General features: G+C 40.7%; 1 protein-coding gene across 6 annotated transcripts; it reads right to left on the minus strand.

The window, feature by feature from the left end:
- Window positions 1–1,839: 1,839 nt before the first annotated feature.
- Window positions 1,840–18,993, minus strand: clk2b (CDC-like kinase 2b). Of its 6 annotated transcripts, none has more exons than XM_048152700.1 (13): window positions 18,838–18,993; window positions 17,136–17,326; window positions 16,807–17,047; window positions 13,342–13,429; window positions 13,191–13,257; window positions 12,991–13,107; window positions 11,635–11,801; window positions 11,381–11,475; window positions 11,145–11,274; window positions 10,983–11,065; window positions 9,038–9,117; window positions 8,860–8,950; window positions 1,840–2,507 (listed from the first exon to the last, which is right to left on the minus strand). In XM_048152700.1, the coding sequence occupies exons 2-13, from the start codon at window positions 17,324–17,326 to the stop codon at window positions 2,334–2,336; spliced, it is 1,524 nt and encodes a 507-aa protein (XP_048008657.1). In that variant the 5' UTR covers window positions 18,838–18,993; the 3' UTR covers window positions 1,840–2,333. The 6 variants fall into 6 exon arrangements, with proteins under 6 accessions (XP_048008657.1, XP_048008655.1, XP_048008656.1 ...); XM_048152698.1 differs by having other exon boundaries at window positions 13,342–13,432; XM_048152699.1 differs by lacking the exon at window positions 18,838–18,993 and adding an exon at window positions 18,755–18,806 and having other exon boundaries at window positions 13,342–13,432.
- Window positions 18,994–20,729: the final 1,736 nt, after the last annotated feature.

A 20,729-nucleotide genomic window follows, 5' to 3' on the forward strand; every position in this document is an offset into this window, starting at 1 on the left:
TAAATATCTGAATAATGTAAATCAAATTAAAGGTGCAGAATGTAATGAGACAGACGGGATGAGAGTAACGGAAACTCGTCTGAAATAATATAATGACAGGATAGAACGTGAGGAGGAGAAGGTCATTCGGGCGTTATCAGTGACCCTGAAGCGGCCTTGATGAACTGACAGGTGAGGACACAATCAATTAAAGACAACAGAGACATGATGGTGTTTGAAAATAGAGAGGAGAAAATACAGAGAGTGTGTGTGTGTGAGCATCTGAGCAGCTTAAAAGATTGAGAGGAGATCAGCGACCACACGTGGACCAGACAGACAGACAGACGTGGTATAATACAGAAGGGTGTCGCTTGGGGTCAGCGTTGAGGTCATTTCAGAACACCTCACAACATTACACACACTCAATGTCACACACACACCCCTCGAGTTCATCACTCGCGAGACAAACACAATATCACAGACATCACACAAGCTTTGCTGGACTGTTCTCTTCTATTGTGTCGTATATCCTAGTGAAGCGCTTCTCAAACAAGAACAAATGTAGGGCGGGGCTTGATTTTGTCCATGGGGAATTGATGGTTGCTATTGGAGGATTTCACATGAGTGACAGGTTGCCCCGCCCTCACGAATGATTTCATGGTGACTTGAAGACAGAGAAGACCAGAAGAGATCACCTGACCAACACACAGAGAGACCAAACACATACTGTTTTATTTACTGTAGTGCCATTAAAGGGTTAGTTCACCCAAAAATGAAAATAATGTCATTAATTACTCTCCCTCATGTCGTTCCACACCCGTAAGACCTTCATTCATCTTCAGAACACAAATTAAGATATTTTTGATGAAATTCCGATGGCTCAGTGAGGCCTGAACAATGACATTTCCTCTCTCAAGATCCATTAATGTACTAAAATCATATTTAAATCAGGTCATGTGAGTACAGTGGTTCAATATTAATATTATAAAGCCACGAGAATATTTTTGGTGCGCCAAAAAAAACAAAATAACGACTTATTTAGTGATGGCCGATTTCAAAACACTGCTTCAGGAAGCTTCGGAGCGTTATGAATCTTTTGTGTCCAATCATGATTCAGATCGCGTGTCAAACTGCTGAAATCATGTGACTTTGGCGCTCCGAACCGCTGATTCGACACGCTGATTCATAACGCTCTGAAGCTTCCTGAAGCAGTGTTTTGAAATCGGCCATCACTAAATAAGTCGTTATTTTGTTTTTTTTGGTGCACCAAAAATATTCTCGTGGCTTTATAATATTAATATTGAACCACTGTACTCACATGACCTGATTTAAATATGTTTTTAGTACATTAATGGATCTTGAGAGAGGAAATGTCATTGCTTCAGGCCTCACTGAGCCATCGGATTTCATCAAAAATATCTTAATTTGTGTTCTGAAGATGAACGAAGGTCTTACGGGTGTGGAACGACATGAGGGAGAGTAATTAATGACATTATTTTCATTTTTGGGTGAACTAACCCTTTTATGGCAGTTTTACTTGAAACTGATTATATTACAGTACAGATTATACAATCTCTGACCATAATAATGTTTGATTATTTAATTCACGACTCACAAAAACAAATCAGAGTTGTGCTGGTGAAGATCTAGTTCACTAGTAGCTAATAATGATATCTGTATGTTGCTTTGGTGGCACTAACCTGTCAAATCCAGTAAGCATGTCCATGTGACTCCTGCATGCTGTATATCAGACGGATGTGGTGATTTCAGCAGCTCTGTTTGCTGTATGGATAGAAACCTTACAAAAGATTCCTAGTACACGTACACACACACACACACACACACTTCCACTCAGTCAAATGATATGAAGCACATTTTATTATAGAGAACATGTACTGTATTATACAATGATATTCATCTCATACAAAACAACAAAAGTCATAAAATAAATACTGAAAAACTGTGTTTGTCTGCCGAGAAGCAGGACATGTGCAATATTTGAAGTCCTAGGCACCTGAAAACAACATTAAGATGTCCGACCCCCTTGAAGCTGTCCGTCAAACGAAGGCTGACCAATCAGGGCGCTTGTGAAGGTGTCAGTTTAATTCTACTGGCTGTCGCTCTGTGCTCAACTCCACCAATCAGCAGTGAGCGGAGAACTCACCCAATCATTAGCAGTCTCTTCATCATGACATAATCATAAGTGATTGGATGACTGTACTCCTGTGGGCGTTTCCACCGAATCAGCAGAACCGTCGGCTCAGAAACAGAGACGTCCTCCATACAGTCAGATCCGGTCCAGTGGAAAGGACAGACTTGGAAGCACGGGTTGAAGGAGAGGCAGAGGTCAGAGGTCACCGGCTGATGTTACGGGAGCCACTGAAGTGTTCAGCATCTCGGACGGGACTGAAGAAAGGATGACGCAGCGCAGCGGAGAGGGACAAACGCCGATCCGGCTCATATTCCAGCAGGCCCTCCAACAAATCAAAGAAGAGATGATGCTCCTCTGACTCGCACAACACGTACCTCTGAGAGAGAGAGAGAGAGAGAGAGAGAGAGAGAGAGAGAGAGAGATCAGATGAAAGGTTCTTTGGGAATCAAAAATTCTTTTGGAACACTTATTTTTAAGAGTGACAGTGTACACGCCAAACGCCACAAAATTATTAAAATCACAGCCAATCAGAAGAGAGTGTGGGCGGAGTCTCTCTGTAGGCACACTGCACTTGCAACTAAATCAAAAATCACAGCCAATCAGAAGAGTGTGGGCGGAGTCTGTCTGCAGGCGCACTGCACTCGCAACTAATCAAAAATCACAGCCAATCAGAAGAGAGTGTGGGCGGAGTCTCTCTGTAGGCACACTGCACTCGCAACTAAATCAAAAATCACAGCCAATCAGAAGAGAGTGTGGGCGGAGTCTCTCTGTAGGCACACCGCACTTGCAACTAAATCAAAAATCACAGCCAATCAGAAGAGAGTGTGGGCGGAGTCTCTCTGTAGGCACACTGCACTTGCAACTAAATCAAAAATCACAGCCAATCAGAAGAGAGTGTGGGCGGAGTCTCTCTTCAGGCGCACTGCACTCGCAACTAAATCAAAAATCACAGCCAATCAGAAGAGAGTGTGGGCGGAGTCTGTCTGCAGGCACACTGCACTTGCAACTACATCAAAAATCACAGCCAATCAGAAGAGTGTGGGCGGAGTCTGTCTGCAGGCGCACTGCACTCGCAACTAATCAAAAATCACAGCCAATCAGAAGAGAGTGTGGGCGGAGTCTCTGTAGGCACACTGCACTTGCAACTAAATCAAAAATCACAGCCAATCAGAAGAGAGTGTGGGCGGAGTCTCTCTGTAGGCACACTGCACTTGCAACTAAATCAAAAATCACAGCCAATCAGAAGAGAGTGTGGGCGGAGTCTGTCTGCAGGCACACTGCACTCGCAACTAAATCAAAAATCACAGCCAATCAGAAGAGAGTGTGGCGGAGTCTCTCTGTAGGCACACTGCACTTGCAACTAAATCAAAAATCACAGCCAATCAGAAGAGTGTGGGCGGAGTCTGTCTGCAGGCGCACTGCACTCGCAACTAATCAAAAATCACAGCCAATCAGAAGAGAGTGTGGGCGGAGTCTCTCTGTAGGCACACTGCACTCGCAACTAAATCAAAAATCACAGCCAATCAGAAGAGAGTGTGGGCGGAGTCTCTCTGTAGGCACACTGCACTTGCAACTAAATCAAAAATCACAGCCAATCAGAAGAGAGTGTGGGCGGAGTCTCTCTGTAGGCACACTGCACTTGCAACTAAATCAAAAATCACAGCCAATCAGAAGAGTGTGGGCGGAGTCTGTCTGCAGGCGCACTGCACTCGCAACTAATCAAAAATCACAGCCAATCAGAAGAGAGTGTGGGCGGAGTCTCTCTGTAGGCACACTGCACTCGCAACTAAATCAAAAATCACAGCCAATCAGAAGAGAGTGTGGGCGGAGTCTGTCTGCAGGCACACTGCACTCGCAACTAAATCAAAAATCACAGCCAATCAGAAGAGAGTGTGGGCGGAGTCTGTCTGCAGGCACACTGCACTTGCAACTACATCAAAAATCACAGCCAATCAGAAGAGTGTGGCGGAGTCTGTCTGCAGGCGCACTGCACTTGCAACTAAATCAAAAATCACAGCCAATCAGAAGAGAGTGTGGGCGGAGTCTCTCTGCAGGCGCACTGCACTTAAATCAATCAAAAATCACAGCCAATCAGAAGAGAGTGTGGGTGGAGTCTCTCTGCAGGCGCACTGCACTTAAATCAATCAAAAATCGCAGCCAATCAGAAGAGAGTGTGGGCGGAGTCTCTTCAGGCACACTGCACTTTCAACTAAATCAAAAATCGCAGCCAATCAGAAGAGTGTGGGCGGAGTCTCTCTGCAGGCGCACTGCACTCTCAACTAAATCAAAAATCGCAGCCAATCAGAAGAGTGTGGCGGAGTCTCTCTGCAGGCGCACTGCACTTAAATCAATCAAAAATCGCAGCCAATCAGAAGAGTGTGGGCGGAGTCTCTCTGCAGGCGCACTGCACTTAAATCAATCAAAAATCACAGCCAATCAGAAGAGAGTGTGGGCGGAGTCTCTTCAGGCACACTGCACTCTCAACTAAATCAAAAAATCGCAGCCAATCAGAAGAGTGTGGGCGGAGTCTCTCTGCAGGCGCACTGCACTTAAATCAATCAAAAATCACAGCCAATCAGAAGAGAGTGTGGGCGGAGTCTCTCTGTAGGCACACCGCACTTGCAACTAAATCAAAAATCACAGCCAATCAGAAGAGAGTGTGGGCGGAGTCTCTCTGTAGGCACACTGCACTTGCAACTAAATCAAAAATCACAGCCAATCAGAAGAGAGTGTGGGCGGAGTCTGTCTGCAGGCACACTGCACTCGCAACTAAATCAAAAATCACAGCCAATCAGAAGAGAGTGTGGGCGGAGTCTGTCTGCAGGCACACTGCACTTGCAACTACATCAAAAATCACAGCCAATCAGAAGAGTGTGGGCGGAGTCTGTCTGCAGGCGCACTGCACTCGCAACTAATCAAAAATCACAGCCAATCAGAAGAGAGTGTGGGCGGAGTCTCTGTAGGCACACTGCACTTGCAACTAAATCAAAAATCACAGCCAATCAGAAGAGAGTGTGGGCGGAGTCTCTCTGTAGGCACACTGCACTTGCAACTAAATCAAAAATCACAGCCAATCAGAAGAGAGTGTGGGCGGAGTCTGTCTGCAGGCACACTGCACTCGCAACTAAATCAAAAATCACAGCCAATCAGAAGAGAGTGTGGGCGGAGTCTCTCTGTAGGCACACTGCACTTGCAACTAAATCAAAAATCACAGCCAATCAGAAGAGTGTGGGCGGAGTCTGTCTGCAGGCGCACTGCACTCGCAACTAATCAAAAATCACAGCCAATCAGAAGAGAGTGTGGGCGGAGTCTCTCTGTAGGCACACTGCACTCGCAACTAAATCAAAAATCACAGCCAATCAGAAGAGAGTGTGGGCGGAGTCTCTCTGTAGGCACACTGCACTTGCAACTAAATCAAAAATCACAGCCAATCAGAAGAGAGTGTGGGCGGAGTCTCTCTGTAGGCACACTGCACTTGCAACTAAATCAAAAATCACAGCCAATCAGAAGAGTGTGGGCGGAGTCTGTCTGCAGGCGCACTGCACTCGCAACTAATCAAAAATCACAGCCAATCAGAAGAGAGTGTGGGCGGAGTCTCTCTGTAGGCACACTGCACTCGCAACTAAATCAAAAATCACAGCCAATCAGAAGAGAGTGTGGGCGGAGTCTGTCTGCAGGCACACTGCACTCGCAACTAAATCAAAAATCACAGCCAATCAGAAGAGAGTGTGGGCGGAGTCTGTCTGCAGGCACACTGCACTTGCAACTACATCAAAAATCACAGCCAATCAGAAGAGTGTGGGCGGAGTCTGTCTGCAGGCGCACTGCACTTGCAACTAAATCAAAAATCACAGCCAATCAGAAGAGAGTGTGGGCGGAGTCTCTCTGCAGGCGCACTGCACTTAAATCAATCAAAAATCACAGCCAATCAGAAGAGAGTGTGGGTGGAGTCTCTCTGCAGGCGCACTGCACTTAAATCAATCAAAAATCGCAGCCAATCAGAAGAGAGTGTGGGCGGAGTCTCTTCAGGCACACTGCACTTTCAACTAAATCAAAAATCGCAGCCAATCAGAAGAGTGTGGGCGGAGTCTCTCTGCAGGCGCACTGCACTCTCAACTAAATCAAAAATCGCAGCCAATCAGAAGAGTGTGGGCGGAGTCTCTCTGCAGGCGCACTGCACTTAAATCAATCAAAAATCGCAGCCAATCAGAAGAGTGTGGGCGGAGTCTCTCTGCAGGCGCACTGCACTTAAATCAATCAAAAATCACAGCCAATCAGAAGAGAGTGTGGGCGGAGTCTCTTCAGGCACACTGCACTCTCAACTAAATCAAAAAATCGCAGCCAATCAGAAGAGTGTGGGCGGAGTCTCTCTGCAGGCGCACTGCACTCTCAACTAAATCAAAAATCGCAGCCAATCAGAAGAGTGTGGGCGGAGTCTCTCTTCAGGCGCACTGCACTTAAATCAATCAAAAATCGCAGCCAATCAGAAGAGAGTGTGGGCGGAGTCTCTTCAGGCACACTGCACTCTCAACTAAATCAAAAAAATCGCAGCCAATCAGAAGAGTGTGGGCGGAGTCTCTCTTCAGGCACACTGCACTCTCAACTAAATCAAAAATCGCAGCCAATCAGAAGAGTGTGGGCGGAGTCTCTCTTCAGGCGCACTGCACTCTCAACTAAATGAAAAATCGCAGCCAATCAGAAGAGTGTGGGTGGAGTCTCAATATTTTAACTTTATTGAAAACACATACTGAGTGACTGAAACAATCTGTCATAGAATACATGTTCACAGTTTGAACGTTCTCGTTTCCTTTAATTTATTTTCAAGATCTGATGTTTTTTCATCCATTGACGCTTTCAGTACGACTCACAACTCGCATTAGATGCATTCAACATAAAAAAATAAATAAATAAAGCACAAACAGTATCTGAGATGATAATTTTATACTTTTTATGTTGTTTCAGCCACGATGTCACAGAAATAGAAAGAGTTTTTACATTTTTGCATATTGTCAACGTGGCTGGTTAGGACAAAAACTCTTGACTGACATGGAAAAGATGCATTTTATTGCATGTTGTGGCATCTGGTTAGGACACAGAGTGATGCTGCTAGTTTAAAACAGGGTTTATGCAGGTTTTAGTAAGTCAAATTTAAGACCTTTTTAAGACATTTTAAGACCATAAAGATTGAAATTTAAGACCTACACGACGCATTACCAAAAATATTAAAATCAAAGAAATTCTGAAAAAATCATTTTATTTCAATGAATTCAGTCATTGAAAAAGCATTAATTTAATTTACAGATAAAGCAATCACATTAGTAACCTTCCACACACATCAATGTGCCAAATGCCCAAAGCCTTAGGCCCAAAATGAAAATAGGCTAAAACAAACTTGCCCTCAAATAGAATAGATTTCATCTCATATTTATTTACATTACAAAACAGCATATTAATAGCCTAATAAAGATTGAACAGGCTACTCCAACCCATGTAACAACCAATGTAGCACACACACACACACACACACACACTCACACCAGATAATCCATTTTAGATAGATAGATACTTACCTCGGGATAATTACAGTATCTATCTATCTAACATGGATTATCTGATGTGTGTGTGTGTGTGTGTGTGCGCGTGCGTGCGTGCGTGCGTGTGTGATTTTGGCTTTCATTGAACATTACGACATACGGCCCGGTAAGAGTACGAATCAATTCCCTCTTTATAAACTCCCCCTATCCAAATCTCGCCATAAGCGATCTTGTTGGGCCCGCAAGAGAACGTCTTCGCGATTACTGAATCAGGGAACATCACTTGGAAGAGATCGCTAATCTCACTGTTGCTATTAAATGAGTGGTGTTTAGTCACCGTGCGTAGTATCCAAAGCACCTCGGCTTTCGATGTGTCAGTCGATCCAAAAGTACCCCGAAGGTTGTTCGACGGAGCTGCGATGATATTGCGCTGGAGACCGGAGGGACCAGGCATTGAGGAGGACGACGGCAGTGGTGAGGCTAATTGGCCGAGTCCGCTGAAGGCATTTTGCGGCTAGCTTGTGTTTCTCCGCTCTGGCGTGTGACTCCAGCGCCTTTACACCGCTTCACACCCAGACTCTCTAACTGTTTTTCTTTCTTTCTTTTTTTTTTTTTTTTTGCAAAGTTTGCAGTGAGCCTCGTACCTGGAGCTGAGTATCGCTTGTAACCAACAGCAGAAATCGCTGTGATCTAGCCATGTCTCGTTGAAAGTACACTTTCCCATTTTCCACACATAGCCGAACTTTAACAAACTCTGAGGAGATGCAGACGTATCTCGCGGGCAGGTTTTGCATTCATCACGGGATTTGTAGTTTTATCACCGCGTATACCAACACCAATATACCCCAGAAAGAACTACGACTCGCTACTTTTTTGCTACTTTGTAATAACTTTCAGCAGGTAGCGTTTCTGGAAATGGGTAAAAAAAATTTAAGACCTGACTAAATGAAATTTAAGACCTCGGATGAAAATCTGGCCGTTTTTAAGACTTTTTAAGGCCTTAAATTTACAGTTCAGAATTTTAGACTTTTTAAGACTTTTTAAGACCCCGCGGAAACCCTGTTAAAAGAGCACAAAGACATTTTTATCGTTAATAACTTCTGGAGAGAAAGAGCGCAGACACTGAAGAGCCTGTGTTTGTACTGTATGGTTAGTGTTTTTGCATCAACACTGAAGTATGCTTTATCCACTTACTCTCAGAGGTTTACAGTTCTCCCTGACGTATCGTCCTGCTGACGTGTTCTCGTCCCAGTCCAGTCGGCCTCTGTAGAAGTACTTCTGCTTCCTGAGTGCAGAGGACACCATTCACAGTCACTTCACAATGATAATATCAATCATGAATCATATTTATTCGATGGACATGTTTCCTGACCTCGTTTTACGAATCATTCTTGAAGGAACTGGTCCATGTACTCGCTCCATCATGGCCAGATGCTCCCTGTTATCATGAGTCTAAAACACACACACACACACACACACACACACACACACACACACACACACACATATATATGAAAGAACATGTATGGATCTGTTCCAATAACAGTTATGTTTATTTAAAGGCACACTATGTAAATTTTCGCCACTAGAGGTCGCTTATTCAAAACAAAGGCTTAGCTCGATGGCGCCTGGATTTCTCGGAATCACGGGAGGTGTTGTCTTCACGTCTACAGCCGGTAGAATCGGGACGGGACTTGGGCAGAAATCATGTTCATGGGTGAGAGTATTAACGTTACTGTAGTATGAAGCAGAGCGGGGCGAGTGATGTGGGTGCTGAACGAGGAGCTGGAGCGATTGCTAATGAGAGACGAGTGCGTCACACGTCTCGAGAGCAGCAGAACTTTTATTATGCCGCTTCCGCTTCTTCCGGTCAAGCGCATGTGGGGTAAAGCAGCGCTGTTTATCATATTAGATACAAGATTTAAACAATAAGACTTACTGTGTTGAGCTATATAACATGATGAGTTTTCTGTCGATGAATGAATCCAAACAGTTGCTCACCTGTCTAATAAAACACATAATATATTAAAGCGTCTTTGGTGTTTCCACGGAAATCAAGGGTAATGTGGGTATGATGTCACTGATAGGCGACGCACGGATACAGTCCGTGTCCTGGTTAAGATTGCTTATTTCTCTGGATTTAATCATTCTTGGAAACATCTGGGATAATGCAAGTACTCAAGTCAATCAAATATAACACTGTTCTATTGGTTTTTGAAAATTTTATTCCAAATATCTTACATATTGTGCCTTTAATGAGCATCAGCGGGGCAGAGTAACGGTGGCGAATACAAAAACACATGAACAGAGATAACAAGAAAAAACTATTTGATTCGTACCAGGTCCGGAAAAAAACAAACAAAAACTCACGGAGATGAATTGCGGTATAATATACACTAGTGGTCAAAAGTTTGGAATAACTACGATTTTTTAATGTTTCTGAAAGTCTCTTCTGCTCACCAAGGCTGTGTTTATTTCAACAAAAATACAGTAAAAACAGTGAAATATTATTCCAATGTAAATCAGCTGTTTTCTATGTGAATATATAGTAAAGTGTAATTTATTTCTGTGATCAAAACTCCAGTCTTCAGTGTCACATGATCCTTCAGAAATCATTCTAATATGATGATTTGCTGCTCAGGAAACATTTATGATTATCATCAATGTTGAAAACAGCTGTGCTGCTTCATATATTTGTGGAAAAGTATAGTGTAAGTAAGATTTAAAAAAAAACTGATGTTTTTATTCAGCAAGAACATTAAATTGATCAAAAGTGACAGTAAAGACATGTTACAAAAGCTCCTCTTTCAGATAAATGCTGTTCTTTTGAACCTTCCATTCATCAAAGAATTAAACAAATGTTTCTTGAGCAGCAAATCATCATATCAGAATGATTTCTGAAGGATCATGTGACACTGAAGACTGGAGTAATGATGCTGAAAATTCAGCTTTGATCACAGGAATAAATTACACTTTACTATATATTCACATAGAAAACAGCTTGATTTACATTGGAATAATATTTCACAATTTTTTACTGTATTATTGATCAAGTAAACGCAGCTTTGGTGAGCAGAGGAAATTTCTTTCAAAAACATTACAAAATCCAAATTATTCCAAACTTTTGACCTTGAGATCTGGTATGGATCAAATCCAGCGATCAAGGTTTTTTCCTCAGTGTCTCTGTTCATGTGTTTTTATATTCAGCACCATCACTCTGCCCCGCTGATGCTCATAAGTAAAGCAGACGAGTGGAAAATCACGTGACTGAAACAGAATAAATACACACACACTGTCAGTCTCACACAAACACACACCTGGTAGAGCGTGTAGCCGCGGTAGAACTCAAACAGAATACAGCCAATACTCCAGATGTCACACGGCTGACTCCAGCCCAGCTCTACGGAAACACAGTTAGAAAATCACACACACACACATGCTGAAAGCAGCCACATCATCACACTGACACGCTCTCTTACCCAGAATCACCTCCGGCGCTCTGTAGTGTCGGGTGGAAACGATGGTGCTGTGATGCTCGTGATCGAACGTGGCACTGCCGAAGTCCACCAGTTTCACAGCAGCGCTGTTGACGGAGCGCTCGTCTCGCTTCTGACGACACACACAGCACAAGGTCATCTGACATGTCCACGGCGGCTACATGCCACCCTACATACTGAATTTATGAAAATCAGTGATGTGTGCGCAGTGAACTCACCTTCTCTGGGTTATAGATGACGGTATAATCAGATTTCACAAACAGGATGTTCTCAGGCTTGAGGTCTGTGTGTGTCAGCTTGTTGTCATGGAGAACTGTCAGAGAAACAGACCATAATCACACATGACCACAGCAAAGGAGCGAGCAGGACAGAGAGATACAGCGTTCATCAACGCATGCAGCGCCCCCGTCTGCTCAAAGTCAGACACAACATGAGGCTCTGATCTGATCTGTGTGTGTGTGTGTGAACTCACACTTGACGGCGAGGCAGATCTGGTAGGCCATGTGCCTGACCTGACTGATGGAGTAGGGCAGGTAATTATTCTCCTTCATGAAGTCAAAGGTACTGAGAGCTAACAGCTCAAAGCTGATGCACATGTGACCATGATAGTCAAACCAGTCCAACATCTGCACACACAGACTGACGGACAGAGAGAGACAGAATGAGGTTTGGTTTATTCAACAAGCCACTCATTACTGGTATCCTTTCAGATAATATTAAACTAAACATTAAAGTAACAGATTCAATGTGAATTTTATTAGCACTGAATTGGTGAAGGAACACACAGATTGTCGTTTAAAAATGGTGTTGAGATATATATATATTTATTATTAAATCAATGTCCTATTTACCCGTTTTTTGTGTAATCTCTTAAGGAGGCAGATGCAATATTCACAAAAGACTTTTGTTCATCTTCAGAACACAAATTAAGATATTTTTGATGAAATCCGAGAGGTTTATGACTCAATATCTATAATCAACACTTTCAAGGTCCAGAAAGGTACTAAAGACATAGTTAAAACAGTCATGTGACTGCAGTGGTTCATCCTTAATGTTATGAAGAGACGAGAATACTTTTTGTGTGCAAAAACAAAACAAAAGCTGCGTCCGAAATCGCGTACTGTCTGAGTATGTAGTACATTTGCATTTAAATTTACTTCATGACCGCTGAAAAAGTATGTTCTATATAGAATGAATGCGTGTAGTATGAATGAATCCGGACATACTACATCCGCCATGTTGTTACGGTCACATGACATACCAGCGTCAGTTACGCCCCTTCAACTCCATTCACAAATCCTCTCTGTCAAAACAGTTATCCGGGTACTTTTCGCCTACTGTTTTTCAATTACTATCAATTTGGACATACTACTCTGTTTTTCACAAGTAGTATTCGATTTATGACGCAGGTAACGACTTTATTCTACAATTTCCTTCTCTTTCCGCCAGTTTTTCACGCTGTTCACATGAGCACCACGACACATGCGTGTGATGCTGACGCAGGAGCCGGCCAGAAATGAGAATGACACAGAGAAAAAATGTTAAATAAAGTCATTATTTTTGTTTTGTTTTTGTGCACAAAAAGTATTCTCGTCTCTTCATAACATTAAGGATGAACCACTGCAGTCACATGACTGTTTTAACGATGTCTTTAGTACCTTTCTGGACCTTGAAAGTAGATATTGAGTCATATAACTCTCAGATTTCATCAAAAATATCTTAATTTGTGTTCTGAAGATGAACGAAGGTCTTATGGGTGTGGAACGATGGTAATAAATGACAGAAATTTCATTTCTGGGTGAACTAACCCTTTAATAATGACACTTACTTCTTGTTTTCTGGATCTTTCTGGTTGATTTTCTCCAGAACGTTGATCTCCAGACGAGCTGCTTCTTTGTATTTCTCCACGTTCTTAATGATCTTCAGAGCGATGTGAGAGCGCCTCCTGTAACACACACACACTCAATGAAACACCCGTGACAGTCAGCTGAGAAACTGGCAGTGTGTGTGTGTGTGTGTGAGATTAACCTGTGATGATCGATACACTCCACCACCTTCCCAAAGGTTCCCTCTCCGAGCGTTCCCACGATCTCATCTGCACAGGAAGCACAAACGTCACAAAAACACACAGAACACACTGTGACTGTGAAAGTAGAGTATGAAGTGATGGGAGACGCACATCTGTCCTGCAGCACATCGCCTGGCCGATAGATCAGATGACCCTCCTCGTCATCTTTAATGGCCCACGCGCGCACACGACTGCTGCTCTGCTGTGGAGACAGAGAGAGAGTTACCTTTGACCCCTCAAACATCATCTAAACCTGAGCATCTGGAAAGATTTTACTTTGTTAAACCTGTAAGTCTTTGTGCTCGTGAGTCATACATCACACTTGTTTAGATTCTGTGCTATTTAAATCCCATCATACAGAGGGAGCAGATGACTTCACTTTGGTTTAACATCATACCTGGATTTTATTTATGACCCTCACAAACCAAAAGCACTTTCACTCGTCCACCACATTCACTCAGACGCAGATCTCCGCTTTGGTATAAATCTGAACTGCTACGACCACAAATGTTAGATTAGATGTTAGCAGTTCATTTGCATTCTGCTGTAAATGTGTGTGACAGGAGGATTCTGGGTATTTTAAGCTGAGCATCTACTGTCGATCATCACGGTCAATAATCAGTGTGTGTACAAATAAACGCTGATATACTCATGCAGATATCAAAAGAAACTAACTGGGTTTACTTGTGATAACGTGACAGACGCAGCGCAGACATGAAGCTGTGCGTTTCTCTTTAATTGGACACCTCGTCTGTCTTAATCAAGAACACAGTGACTCCAGTGACAGCCACACAAACATGACGAGCCCAGCAGACACTTGAGAATGAGGTCAAGCACAAACACTCTGAGAGGAACACAGCAAAAACATTTAGTTTAATATATAATATATGCTCTAGTATATAATTTTGACCTTTGAGGGTGTTTTTAAAGAAGGTTTTATCAGATTTGCTTAGTGTTGGAGAAAATTTTGTAGCCAAAACACAACTAATAAACACACACAGACACACACACAGCGAGAAGAATACTCACACACAGGCAGAGGCAGTCCAAGAAGCTCTTAAACACAGAGTAAAACTCTGTTTTACCCATAACTTCAGTAAAATACACACATTTACACCTGACAGAAAGAGAGAGAGGGGAACGGGAGAAAATCTTGAAGAAGGAGATACTGTGTATGTGTGTGTGTGTGTGTGAAAGAGAGAGATGAGACTTGGGCTAATTTTAAACGCTCCTGACGGGCCCCTGGGAAAATCCTGAGACCCTCTCACTAACACACACACACACACACTCTCACATATTCCCCTGAGCACTAAAGTTTACACAATTGCTCCACTTGTCACTTGCAGAAACCACCTGACTGCAGACACTTCACAAACTGTGACAATCAATCATTTTAAAGGACCTATAATGCTCCTTTCACAAGATGTAACATCAGTCTCTGGTGTCTCCAGAATGTGTGTGTGAAGTTTCAGCTCAAAATACCCCACAGATCATTTATTATAGCTTGTCGAATTTGCCCCTATTTGTGTGGTTTTTTTTGTGTGTGTGTCCCTTTAAATGCAAATGAGTTCCGCTTTCCAGAAGAGGGCGGAGCTTTAACAGCTCAACAACAACAAAGCTGGAGAATCTCATGCAGACAAAATGAGGATTGTCAGTAACGGTGTTCATTAGCCATGTTTACATGTACAATTTTTTGTCATTCTGATTAAAATCATTCCGATGGAAAGATTCGGTGGAGTGTTTACGTGAGACGTTATCTAATCCGACATGGTGTTTACATGCACCGGCGCTTTCAATCTGACTGACTTTGTGACATGCGCACATTAGTCCAGTTTGCCGCCTGTCAACATGGAGTTCCGTTATTTCTTATGCACACTACTTTTACGTAAAGTGTTGCTCTTAATCAAGCAACAGCGTGAAATTTGTAGCATATCACTGCTGGATGGTATGAGGAAAAGACGGGAACAGGAAGCTGACCTGTTTGGTGGCTGTGCCTCTTTAAAGGATTAGTCCACTTTTAAAAACACTTTTCCTGATAAATTTACTCACCCCCATGTCATCCAAGATGTTCATGTCTTTCTTTCGTCAGTCGAAAAGAAATGAAGGTTTTTGAGGAAAACATTCCAGGATTTTTCTCCTTACAGTGGATTTCAATGGCTACCAACAGGTTGAAGGTCAAAATTACAGTTTCAGTGCAGCTTCAAGGGCTTTAAACGATACCAGATGAGTAATAAAAGATTTCAAAAAGAAGACTTCAAAATTTCAAAATGACTTGTCAAAAATTCAAAATTTTCAACAGTTTCGTTTCTTTCCGTAAGTAGAATAGGGAAGGCGTAGGACATTCAGCGTAAGCGTTATGAAGAATGCGGAAGCGGAAAGTACGTTCAAGGTGATATTTTGTTTATAAAGCATAAACGGTTGTATTTTTCTCGAAAATGACCGATCGATTCGCTAGATAAGACCCTTATTACTCATCTGGTATCGTTTAAAGCCCTTGAAGCTGAACTGAAACTGTAATTTTGACCTTCAATCTGTTGGAAGCAATTGAAATCCATTGTAAGGAGAAAAATCCTGGAATGTTTTCCTCAAAAACCTTCATTTCTTTTCGACTGACGAAAGAAAGACATGAACATCTTGGATGACATGGAGGAGAGTAAATTATCAGGAAAAGTGTATTTAAAAGTGGACTAATCCTTTAAGGAGCCCTCCCTCCTCCGTAAAGCAGAAGCGCGTGATGAAGGTCTGTAGTAATGATTCACTGAGTTCCTTCAGTGTATTTAATAAATGTTTTGTTTCAGTTTTACTCCAGTTTAATTTTGCATTCTGATGACCCCCAACCTCTTGACATGACGACGCAGACGCAAAGTAATCGGTTCAACGCGTTTACAATACATTGTTTGGTTTATAGAAAGGTTTATCCCACCTCTCTCAAACCAATTACAATTCCATTTGGTTTGGGCATTTTTATTCCGACTGAGGCATTTATATGGAGCATTTTCATTCGGATTGGGCTTTTAAACCGATTACAATGCTTCATGTAAACGCAGCTATTGTTCAAACCGGAGTCGACACTGATGGAGAGACTCAGGAAGAAGTTACAACTTTTAGAATGAAACGTTTCTGAATGGTTAGTGGATAAATTGATGAACTCATCCACTAGCATGTGCCGTCATGTTCATCTTTTGTGTTGAATTGACCCTCGTTTGGTGTAAAATGACGGCATGTCAACAACACTCTACTACAACAACTCTTCCTCTTCTCTAAAGCAGCCCAACATGGCCCCGCCCCCTTTGTTGAGTGTTCTCGGGGGCGGGGTTTATGTAAATTTTAGGGTTTGTGATGTCACTAACCCGGGAATAAGTTTGTTGTAGTCCTTAAACAGCGATTTCTGTAAAAGAAAATATCTCCCTTTGCATTGAACTTTGAGCGTCGTAACTTTGCAGATGTTGTTTATGATCAAACAGCAACATTACACACTGACTAAAGTTAAAAAAGTCAAATCATAATCAACCACCCCTTTAATTTAGGCATGTGTTAGTGTGGTTCTGTGAAACACAGATCCGGTGCCGTACTCACGGATGATAAGGACCGGCTCTGACTGTACGAGCGTGTTCTCGATTGAGTTCTTGTTCTGCGGTGTCTGCGTGTGCGTCGGCTGCTCCTCTCCTCCGCTCCGGCATCCCGCTCCGGTCGGTAGTCGTGAGAGCGGCGGGCGAAGCCCGTGTGTCGGAAGAAGCCGTCTGACACAAACTCCTCCCGCTCGCCGCGACAGTAACGTCTGCTGCTCAGTCTGCGCTCGGCGGAGGGCTTCTCATAGCTGCAGTATCAGAGAGAGAGACAGACAGGCTGCAGATGTGTGGACCGGATCTTTGAAGATCTCGCAGGTATGAATGATTGAGCGATACCTCCTGGAGCGCTGGTAACTGCCGTCTCTCCGGCGTCTGTCTCGCTGCCGTCTCCTGCTTCTGTCCCGCTGGCTGCTGGACGATGCGGAGCGGCTGCGTGTGCGGCGTCTTCGCCGGTGCCGTTCGTACCGAACGTGATGGTTTCTGCTGCGGCTCCGCTCTGACGACGGGTATCGCCGAGAGTGAGGCATCTACGGACAACAGACACCGATCAGATATACGTTTGTATTTCTCTGTTCTGTCATCTAGTAGATCAAGCGTGTTACTTTCGCTGTGTGTGGAAAAGAAAACTAAGAAATCATCTTTAATCATCAGTCAGTTGTCAAACTGCTTAAACTAGTCTTACAAGTTCTCACAAATGTTTTCCTTTAAAGTCTGGAAACAACTTTTAGATTGGTCTAATTTGAGAATGAAAAGAGTGATGTTTTTTTATATATCAACATAAAGATGAAATGAGCAAAAAAACCCATATATATACAGCTTTAAATACAAATAAATGAAACAAAATGCATATACACATATGTATAAACAAGAACATTTCCATACTTTAAAGGGTTAGTTCACCCAAAAATGAAAATAATGTCATTAATTATTCACCCTCATGTCGTTCCACACCCGTAAGACCTTCATTCATCTTCAGAACACAAATTAAAATATTTTTGATGAAATCCGATGGCTCAGTGAGGCCTGCATAGCCAGCAATGACATTTCCTCTCTCAAGATCCATTAATGTACTAAAAACATATTTAAATCAGTTCATGTGAGTACAGTGGTTCAATATTAATATTATAAAGCCACGAGAATATTTTTGGTGCGCCAAAAAAAACCAAAATAACGACTTATATAGTGATGGCCGATTTCAAAACACTGCTTCAGGAAGCTTCGGAGCGTTATGAATCTTTTGTGTCAAATCAGCGGTTCGGCGTGCAAAAGTCACGTGATTTCAGCAGTTTGACCATTAATGGATCTTGAGAGAGGAAATGTCATTGCTGGCTATGCAGGCCTCACTGATTTCATCAAAAATATCTTAATTTGTGTTCTGAAGATGAATGAAGGTCTTACGGGTGTGGAACGACATGAGGGTGAGTTATTAATGACATTATTTTCATTTTTGGGTGAACTAACCCTTTAACTGAATTGAAAAATCAAAATAAAGAAAAGATAAATAAACAATATAATTTCCAACAATATCAATAACTTAATGGCATTCTAATGTTAATCATGCATCTTAATTAACTAACATATAACTCTAGAACATTTTGAAAAAAAATTGAGATTGTTTCTTGATAAATTTGTCTTAATATGCATAATGTTGAAAAAATTAATATACAGCCAGGCTAGTTCTTAAAACATGTTATAAAACATTATTTGTCACGTGTATAACTTAAACAGGGAAATTAAACGCTTAATGATAATAAACAGAGTGAAAGAAAGTCGTACAGGTTTGAACGACATGATTTATGTTAGAATATATACACTACACATACTATATATGTACACACACGAGTTATATGTGAGTATATATACTGTATGTGTGTGTGTTATTATAGCGAAATGTTGTGAATATATAATTAGCTGATTTCTCCTCAGGTTAGCCCGTCGAGCTAACAGCGGCAAACCTCCACAGATAAACCGCCACCGCGAGCCTCGAGCCCTCAGTCACTTCAACCGGACACACCGTCAATATAACAACAATATTTACCGCTTTAGCAGCGACGCCGGTGCGTTTATCCCACAGAAAATCCGTTCTGCCGTTATTTTACCGCTCTGTGAATTCTCGCGCACAACTTCCGGTGATGAGCTCCGAGCGCGCACCCGTAGTTTAAATCAAAGTGCGCGTTCAGGAGACGGGACAAATATGTGAAAAAGTATGAAGTTATATATATTTATATATATGTATTTAGGCTCAGATGAGATTTTTAAAGAACATTCAAGGTTAAATGTGCTTTTCTAGTTAAACAATAGGCTAATAATTCCTTTGAAGTGCCTGATATTTCAAATAACAATAACTATAAAATAATAACTATAAAAAGATCACTGAACTAATGGCTGGGAATTAAATTAAATATACTATTATGAAAAACTGTATGTAATATCATATATCAAGATGTATGTAGAAAATATGATTTGACGTGATTTACAATTAAGTTATCGTTAGTTATCACTATAGTTATCGTTAGATATTATTATAGTTATCACTATATTTATCGTTAGTTATATATTTATCGTTAGTTATCACTAGATATCGTTTGTTATCATTATAGTTATCACTATATCGTTAGTTATTTTTATAGTTATCACTATATTTATTGTTAGTTATTATTATAGTTATCACTATAGTTATCGTTAGTTATTATTAGAGTTATCACTATATTTATCGTTAGTTATCACTATATTTATCGTTAGTTATTATTATAGTTATCACTATAGTTATCGTTAGTTATCACTATATTTATCGTTAGTTATTATTATAGTTATCACTATAGTTATCGTTAGTTATTATTATCACTATATTGAGTTATCACTATAGTTATCATTAGTTATCACTAGATATCGTTTGTTATCATTATAGTTATCACTATATCGTTAGTTATTTTTATAGTTATCACTATATTTATTGTTAGTTATCACTATAGTTATCATTAGTTATTATTATAGTTATCACTATATTTATCGTTAGTTATCACTATATTTATCGTTAGTTATTATTAGAGTTATCACTATAGTTATCGTTAGTCATCACTATATTTATCGTTAGTTATTTTTATTGTCATATATATTGTTATTATCACTATAGTTATCATTAGTTATTATTATAGTTATCACTATATTTATCGTTAGTTATTATTAGAGTTATCACTATAGTTATCGTTAGTCATCACTAGATATTGTTTGTTATCATTATATCGTTAGTTATTTTTATAGTTATCACTATATTTATCGTTATTTTTATAGTTATCACTATATTTATCGTTATTTTTATAGTTATCACTATATTTATCGTTAGTTATTATTATAGTTATCACTATATTTATCGTTAGTTATCACTATATTTATCGTTGGTTATTATTATAGTTATCACTATATTTATCGTTAGTTATTTTTATTGTCATCACTATATTGTTAGTTATCACTATAGTTATCATTAGTTATTATTATAGTTATCACTATATTTATCGTTAGTTATCACTATATTTATCGTTGGTTATTATTATAGTTATCACTATAGTTATCGTTAGTCATCATTAGATATCGTTTGTTATCATTATAGTTATCACTATATCGTTAGTTATTTTTATAGTTATCACTATATTTAACGTTAGTTATTATTATAGTCATCACTATATTTATCATTGGTTATTATTATAGTTATCACTATATTTATCGTTGGTTATTATTATAGTTATCACTATATTTATCGTTAGTTATTATTATAGTTATCACTATATTTATCGTTGGTTATTATTATAGTTATCACTATATTTATCGTTAGTTATTTTTATTGTCATCACTATATTTATTGTTAGTTATCACTATAGTTATCATTAGTTATTATTATAGTTATCACTATATTTATCGTTGGTTATCACTAGA

The sequence above is a fragment of the Megalobrama amblycephala genome, linkage group LG13 (assembly GCF_018812025.1).
Source record: "Megalobrama amblycephala isolate DHTTF-2021 linkage group LG13, ASM1881202v1, whole genome shotgun sequence".
Classification (NCBI taxonomy): Eukaryota; Metazoa; Chordata; class Actinopteri; order Cypriniformes; family Xenocyprididae; genus Megalobrama; species Megalobrama amblycephala.